This window comes from Geospiza fortis, unplaced genomic scaffold (assembly GCF_000277835.1).
Source record: "Geospiza fortis unplaced genomic scaffold, GeoFor_1.0 scaffold194, whole genome shotgun sequence".
NCBI lineage: Eukaryota > Metazoa > Chordata > Aves > Passeriformes > Thraupidae > Geospiza > Geospiza fortis.
Window position 1 is genome coordinate 3,720,035 of NW_005054322.1, and position 8,726 is coordinate 3,728,760.

The following is an 8,726-nucleotide window of genomic DNA, read 5'->3' on the forward strand; positions in this document are numbered from 1 at the left end:
GCTGAAGAAACTTGGTATCTTGGTGTATTTATTCTGGCAGCTAAAAGTCAAAATACCAGTGTGGTAAGCTCATGGGCAGGCATTTAACCTGAAGGCTACCATAATCATTTGACCAAGAAAATTTGGTTTGACTGAGAAACAAATTAAAAACTCTAAACATATATGTATCAGAATGTAATTAACACAGGGAACATGTTACCCATGGGGTCCTGTGCTTATTACATGCTCAAAATAAACAACTCCTTTAAAAAGACAGCAAAGTGTTTAAATGCTGTGGAGAAGACCAATCACCAATGGACAGCAAAATCCAAAGTCCTACACCAAGGCATCAGAGCCATCCTTCCAGGATGCCACCAGATCCAGAAATGATTCTACGATGGAAGTGGGAGCTTGGGCTCAGCCCAGCACTGTGGCCGTGGTATCAAGTTATCCTGAGCATATTTACATGGCAGTTTTAAGCCAAAATAGAGAGATCAGAGGTTGTATATCTGTTTCGAAGGCAGATCCAGATCCTTTCAAAGGTATGTTCCTGATGATTGCTGTTGATCTATTGGACTAGATTTGCAGAAGCACTCCAAAACAATTTAAGGGGACAGAAAACAGTTTTTTGGGAGGTTGTTTTATTTTGTTTCACAACAAATCCATTACACTAACTCTAAGCAAGTTTAACTGGTGGTTTCTAAATACACAAACTACTCAATTAACAATTAGAAAAGCAGAGAACTTTCTCCAATCCTGTAAAGTTTTAATCAGACCTGGAAGTCTTCCTAAGACATACTTTAATCCAATTTACAAGGAACTCAACTGCAGCTTGTGCTTATTTACAAGGAAATCTGAGTACATGGTCACAACAATCCCTTCTAACTTAATTATAAAAATACAGTGCAATGTTTAAGTTGAGATTAAAAATACTGAAGGGCTGCCCAAATAATGCAGCAACCATGCAGACAAACATTTTTGTATCTTAGCTATTCATATACAACTACTGATAGCTCAAAATTAAGGTCCTGGAGCTAAAATCTAACTTTATCTAGTTTAATGCTGTTCTGCAGGATACTAATTTCCAAGTATCTGACAGGCTCCTCTTGGAGGCCTCCCACAGGCTGCCCCTGCAAGATGTCACGAGGCTCATCAGTCTAAACAGTTTGCAGCAGTCTCTCTCTTCAGGCTACTACAAAAATACACTGCTCATAATTTTTCTCAGCCCAGACTTTTAAATCTTCATAAAACTGGGAGGAATGTAATTGATTTGATGAGAGGCCTGTATCTCATTACATTTTCATAAGCACCCTAAGGCAACAGCAAGTCACTCCTGCCAGAAACAAACAATGCTTTTCTGTGCTTAGGGGTGTAGTAGAACAACAGTACCAGCACATGGGCACTCCAGGGTTTTTTTCCAGGCTCCTACTGTGAGGTATTTACAGATCACTCATTCATTTGTCATTAAAGAACTGCAGCTGCAACACATACCTCCCATTTGCTTGCATCTGGTCCCAGATATCCACCAAGGGCTTTCTTCCCCCACTGACACTGAATTGGGTTGCAGATAGGAGCAAATGCTGACACAGACTGTTCAGAAAGACAGCAGCAAAAAAAACCGGAACTATGTAACAATGAACTGCAGCAAATGAAACTATTTTTACATTTGATGCCCTCAAAGAACTCAGTATTATGTTTTCTTCTGTCACATTTACAGAAATCTATATAAGCATTAGTATACCTCATATAAGCTATACTTCATCTTACTTTGTACTTCCCAGGATTCTTCAGAGCAAGAATAAGAGCTCCATGACCTCCCATGGAATGCCCAAAAATAGACATCCGTTCAGGGTCAGTTGGAAAATTGGCATTTATTAGTTTAGGCAGCTATAAAGGAAACAAAAGCATAATAAAAATGTTAAAGCAACTTGAGTATGTTCAAGAAAAAAGCACACAACTAACCAGCTTTTAATGCCACTGAAACAAAAGGCACATCTCTGGTTCTAGCCTGACGTTTGTGATCATGGCCTGAAAGCAACTTGAAGAGGAATGTGAAATCAAAAGGAAACAGCTCAGCTGATATTAAGTAACCCAAATATCTCTATAGAAATCTCCCATAACCTTGTAACAAAAGATGTGGGACTTCCCTATGACTGAGCCACACCCCTTTATCTTACCCAGCAACACCAGGAGAACCCAACAGCCCAGTTACCTCATCCTTTATGTAGGAATACATCCTGTAGTTTGTTTTCCAAGGATCTTCAGTGGCATCCACATAAAAACCAGCACCAGTGCCAAAATCCCAGCTTTCATCTTCTCCTTCAATATTGCAGCCACCTAGTGTGACAAATCTTTCCTTTACTACATATTCAGAACTGGAGAACCTGCCATACAAATCAGACTCAGGACACAAGTTTCTCAATCACATCTCTACCCCTTCAACTATAAAACAATTCAGATTTTAATTCATTAGTACAATGTTTTCAAGTGCTATTTCAACACTTTCACAATTACACTTACATAATACCTACAGATATATCCAATTTCTAAATAGTGTCAATATCTCCATAAATAAATATAGCATATACATGTCTTCCAAAATATTTCTGTTAAACTTTGTCCAATTTACTCAGGAACTTAATCAAAAGTTGGCACTTGTTAATTGGTGCTACCAGCTTATTTCAGCCATTAGACCTGTGTGACAAACCGAAGAAAATTTCTTTTTCCCCAGAATGGCAGAATCCTGTATCACCAAATGGTGTGTCCAAGTCAATTTATGTGCTTTAAAAAATGCCTGCCACACCCCCCTTTTTAAGATTTTCCAGAAGAATAATTCACTGTTCCTATCATTTCTGAAATCTACCTCTTCTGCAATTTATTTTATTGCTTCCATGTATAATTTCCATGGAACTTAAATAATTCCTTCTTTGAATACCTGCAGGATTGTATCCTTTATCCCAAGGCTGTACTTTCAAACTAAATTTGCAGTCGGTAAAAAGTTGGTACATCCCACCCAGTCCTCCCTTTGATTAGTCTGTGATTTACCAGCCTGGTCTGCAGAACCTAATGTAATATTTCAAGGTATATGTGAGAGGAATGTTTTGGGGAAAGAGAGGCCATTATTTCCTACCTATTATTTTACCACAGTCAGATTACACTGCAAACCCATGTGTAACTCAACAGTCCCTCAGAATTTGTGCAGAGATGGCTGCTACCCTCCCACAGTGTGAAATCAGGTTTGTACAAGATCAAAGTTGACTTTGCTCCAGTGACACGCCCTTGGACACTGAGTGATTCCGTAACTTAACAGTCCAGCAATCACAAGGACTGGGGTGCTTAACCATGTTGGATGTAAGAAGTCTGTCTTCAGTACCCCAGAGATGGACAAAAACTCAGGAAGTTCTGACAGGCAATGAAGGCATAGTGCTCATTATGCTAAAAAAAAACTTTCAGGAAGCCTTGCAAGAAAGAAATTTGAAAAGAAATCTGCATAATATTACTCTGTATAGCATTCTGGAAAAACAAACCCCTTCAAAGGAAAAAAAGTGAAGTCTATCAAGGCCTGATAGACTGTCTGTAATGACAAGTATTTAATGATTTCATGCAGTCTTTTTCCCCATCCAGATACATCTCCTGGCTCTTGGAAGGTAATTCTCATGCACTACATAATTAAAATGCATATGTAAGCATTTTCAATACCTCCCAGCTCATGATTATATTTGAATTGCTTTTCACTTGTTTCTCCAGACAGCTCAAACAGACTTAAGAATATCTGGGGTCTCTGAGCTAAAATTTAAGGGAATCATATGAAGCTTATACCAAAACTCATTTTAATAGTAGAGCAATCCTTATCAATCATTAGGCTAAAAGGCAAATAAGAAGCTGTCACAAGTGACTTAAAAGAAATTGGACAAAGCAATGTCCTATCCAAAGGCAGTTACACATTGATAGAGACAATTTACATAGATACTACCAAAAACAAGTTCCAGTCCAACTACCCAATATGAATAAAGCAAAGGTTAGTTGCCCATCTCTAGCCTGCAGCAAATAGCAACAACAAAGTGTGTTGTTGCATTCATTCACAAGTTTTGCTCTTCTGTCCCTCTTCTTCATTAGAAACATGTATTTACATTTTTTGACTTGACACAACTTCAAAACCTAGATGCAAAAAATACTTTATGGAAAGAACATCACTTCTTTGCCATACTGCCTGCAGTCAGATGTAATCCATTAAAGCTTGAGAAATATTAGAAGGCTGACACCTTTGTTTACAGCACTCATGAGGCTGTGGCAGAATCCAACAAATCCAAAACAGTTAATCTCCAGTATTTCCAATAACTGCAGATCCACCATTTTCAGATTTCCCATACCATAAACTCAACCTTATACAAATAACAGCACATAATTTTAAAAATCCATTCATCAGTAGTCTGTTGTAGCTGCAGGGGAAAAGGGTTTCTAGTTTGTTTTTCAAGTATTGTAATCCTCTGAAGGCATATGTTTAATTTGCTTTAGAAGACAAAATACAATTAAGAGCAAGCATTGCATCTTTGTGTGGCAACACAGTTCTGTAGGTTTTATAGGGTCTCAGCATGGCATACAAAATGTCAGCAAGAATTCTAACAAGACACATTTGTTGTTTCACTTTTCTTCCCTCTCCTCATCTGTGCTGAACTCTAGAGTCCCTATGCTCTAGTTTTAGTGCCACAACAATAAATTCCAATGTCAAACCCTCACTACCCCGTTACTAAGAACACATACAATATAATTTAGAACAATGCAGGTGTGCAGAGGTCAATTCTGACTCAGGTGGGCAACACTACATTTCAGCAGTACCCCATTCTCTGAGGACAGAGAGTGCCCTTCAGTGTAATGACTGTCAGCATGTCTCTTGTGGAACTCACGTGGGCTGGTGTCTGGTGCCACCACAATGAGGCCGTGCTCGGCTGCCGCTTGTTGGAACGCGGCTTTCGTTATGAAATTCTGTTCTGTGCAGGTCAGCCCTAGGGAAATAAAATTATCCTTGGTTACCCATTGCTCGTGGCATACTGGTTTCAAAACTCTTTTAAACAGAAAAGGTTTTGAAAAACAAGGATTCCTATCTCCATAAATACAGAAACTGTTTTCATTAGGTTCAACAATACTTAACAACCCACAGAAACAGAGTTGCACTGTCCCACCTAGTCACACTAACATGTGATCAAAACCAGATCCATGTGCAGCCTGTATCTCCTGGAGCACCTACTCATGCAGTGCATTCTGTGCATTTAAATTGACCACAGGCATTTGCTAAGGCTGACACTGTTAACTTCTGACCTCTCATCCTGCAACTACATTTTGCTTTGTACTGTCATCTCAGCTGTTTGCATTACAGAATCACACATGTGGTCTGACAAATTCTACATACTTTAGACAGGAAAAAGGCCCTGTAAGCACCCTGGCTCCAAAACCCACAGTAATACAGGCCTTTTCTACAGCAGCAGGTCCAAATAAAGTCCAGTTACAAACAAATTACATTTCACACCAATATTTCAATTTTGCTTCACTATGCAAATTGAGAGGAGTTAATGATTCTAGTTTTCTCTGAGGACAAGTTGCCAGTAACCTAATTTGACTGATATATTGCCCAAGACAATACAGTTTACATTCAATAAAATAAATGTGCTGCCTGGCTTAGAGCTCTTCAGACAATTTTGATGTTTCTAACTTCAAGTATGAACATTTTTACCCAGCCCACTGTCATGACACAGCTATTTTGTGACAAGGAACACAAGTCTCCACACTAACAGTCCTGGTCTCCAACTTTCTAAACACAATTCTCAATAAAACAACCCCTCAAATTACAGAACAGAGTTTCTGCTTTTTATTTTGAATAAAAGAAATTAATTAATTGATTTTTGATGAGACAACTTCACACCTGCTGCACAAGCCTCTTCAGCCCCTGGACCTTTCTGATCCCACAGGTTTACTGCATACTAGACATGCTTGTGCTAAGGCAGCTGACAGCACCTCTCTTTCCAAGTTCACCAGTTGCTTCCTGCAAAGTTGTACTTGGAACAAGGTAGAGTCCACAGGACAAATATGCTGGCTTCCATGGGCTCTTTGCACATCCCTACTCTGTCAGCTGAAGCAGTTTTTAGAAACAAACGAGAGCAGGAGGTGTCCCAAAGGGAAGGCCTTACAGTAGAGTCTTCATAGATACACTTTGGAACTAAAGGTAAGAACATTTTAGAACAAAAGGGTAGAACACTTTGAGCATTTTAGAACACCATCTGGTAGGCTACCCTCAAGCTGCATTCTGATTTACCACAGCACACTCAAACTAAGTGTGCCTTCCAGAAGATGAGTTTCTATAGAATCCAAGAGCTGCCACTGCAGTCCCTCTACATTAAGTTTTCAGTAACTGTAGTGCAGTAGTTTAAAAATGTTTAAGATTGTATTTTTTAAGTTACTAAGACTCATGTTACTTACCCGAGAGCCAATACAGCACAGGACACTTCCCAGTTTCAGCTTTTGGAGGCAAGTAGATTCCAAATTTCATTTTGCATTTTAGCTCTGCACTGTATTAATAAAATATTCCTTGTTATCACCACTACTTAATTAACAAGATCACTACCATTAAAAAAAGGAATCGGTGCATCAGTGCATTTCACTGAAAGGGACATCTGGTCAGTGAACTGTAACAACTAAGTTAAAGGAAGGGAAAATCAATTTTTAAACTCAGCCTTACACTCAGGTTTGGCAACAGCTAAGTTTTCAATCTTGTTCTGAATATACTTAAAACAGAGACTTACAAATAAGCCCCATTTTCACAGTGCTGCTAACCGAGAACAGGTTGAAAATCGAATTTTGAATCCCAGCAATATTTGAGCTTTGGCAATCAAATTGCAAAGCAATTTTTACTGAAGAACACATCCACCTGAGTTGCACAACAGAAAACGCACACCATGTGCCAGCAAAGGAGGTTTTCAATCTATTAAGTCTACCAAGTCTAAGACCAATTAGTTGCTCAATTAATGCTAAAGCCTAAAACCATCAATAAACTCTTATCTAAGCACAACTGATGATTTTATTTGGATCAATTTTTTTCCAAAGCTTGGGTTTTTTTGTACACCTTCATTAAACAAGAATCTATTCACTGAGTCACTGCTCACAGCACTTTCCCAGAGTGCACAGAAGTAAGAGATCCAGTAGCAAGTGGAACTTTGCAAACACAGTGGTCCTCTGTGCTGCAAACAGGACAACCCAAAGCAACCAAGCTCCATTTTCAAAGGTAAAAGTACTAGCTTCCCACCTCAGCTCTGCAGCACTAAGTATACTAGATTATGTTAAACATTAACACACAAATTCAAGAGAACAGCCAAAGCAGCAGCAGACATTATTCCTGACTGAAATATGGATGTTAGTGAGAGCATGCTGTTTTCCTGCAGACTGAAAACACTGACAGCAATGGACTCACTGCCCCAGGCTAAACATCTTGGTTGCTTTAGTGGTATTTACCTGTCGTGTTCAAACACCTTCTGGAAACCTTCAAAGCACTTGTTGCTGGAAACCTGTTTCAGTGCCATGATTTGAACTGGGGGGAAAAAAAGGAGAAAGTTAAATTTGAAAATAAAACAATCCTGGTCTTAGACTTTTTTAGAACAGAAGAGTTGAATACAACTTGTAGTATCTTTTCTAAATGTTACCATTTCTCAGAAGAATTTCCTGCACACGCTTTCATTAACTTTAATCTTTCATTAACTTTCTATTTCCCCACAAAAAAGGGACAGGGGAGGCTGAACTCTTGTGAGCAGAATGGGCAAAGCCTACCTGCTTTCCTACAGACTCACATCTCCAAAGACCTTTACCTCAGCACTGACCGTGGCTTGCTCTTCGGCTACCAAACAAGCATTCCCATGTGCTGTGGTTAAACTGGACCTCCCTGTGCTAGGCTGTTACCTCCACTATTACCATGCAGGAAAAAAACTTTCTCTTGTGTGTGACAGTATCCAGCCACTAACTACCACAATACTGAGCCTTATTCTCATCTTTGATGGAAGTCAATTACCAGTTCTAACAGTCTGTGGGACAGCAGAAACAGAGGAGCAGAAGGCTTATTTCCACGGCAAACAGTATGAAAAATACAAGCAAAAGAGAGCCATGGGAGTTTTAGAACAGCTGGCAGTACCAGTGTGCTGTGGAAATTCGGGAAGGCTGACACAAAAGTGGTCACTGTCATGGGGCAGTAAGGCCAAGCAGGGAGCTGAAAGGTGAACAGACTGCAGGGTCACAGAATCGCAGAATATTCCGAGTCAGAAGGGATGCCCGGGGATTATCGAGTCCAGCTCCCGGCCCTGCACAGGACACCCCAAGTGTCACATCATGTGCCTGAGAGCATTGTGGAAATGCTCCTTGAGCTCTGTCAGGCTTGGTGCTGTGACCACTACCTTAAAGAGCTGTTCCAGTGCCCAGCCACCCTCTGGGTGAAGAACCTTTTCCTGATATCCAACCTAAACCTGCCCTGACTCCACTTCAGGCCATTCCCGCGGGTCCTGTCACCGGCACACAAGAAAATCCTGAGGGGAACCCAGGTAACATCAGACCAGGTAACAAATGTCGAAACGAAAGCGTCCCATTCCTCACACCTGCGCGCTCCTACGGGGCACCGGGCAAGGAGAACCACGCAGCACGGAGAGCCCTCGGGGGCTCAGCGCTGTTCCCCGCGGGGCTGGGGCTGAGGGCCGCCCTTCCAGCAGCGCCTCACC

General features: G+C 40.5%; 1 protein-coding gene across 1 annotated transcript in view; it reads right to left on the bottom strand.

The window, feature by feature from the left end:
- The window catches only part of ESD (esterase D), a 10,609-nt gene extending 1,896 nt beyond the window's left edge, over positions 1–8,713 (bottom strand). The window contains exons 1-7 of the mRNA XM_005420768.2: positions 8,607–8,713; positions 7,480–7,555; positions 6,451–6,539; positions 4,884–4,982; positions 2,192–2,316; positions 1,747–1,866; positions 1,471–1,569 (exon numbers count right to left, since the gene is read on the bottom strand). Of these exons, the coding sequence (XP_005420825.1) occupies positions 1,471–1,569; positions 1,747–1,866; positions 2,192–2,316; positions 4,884–4,982; positions 6,451–6,539; positions 7,480–7,547 (600 nt within the window). The 5' untranslated portion in view covers positions 7,548–7,555; positions 8,607–8,713. The remainder of the gene's footprint in view (positions 1–1,470; positions 1,570–1,746; positions 1,867–2,191; positions 2,317–4,883; positions 4,983–6,450; positions 6,540–7,479; positions 7,556–8,606) is intronic.
- Between the last annotated feature and the right edge of the window lie 13 nt (positions 8,714–8,726).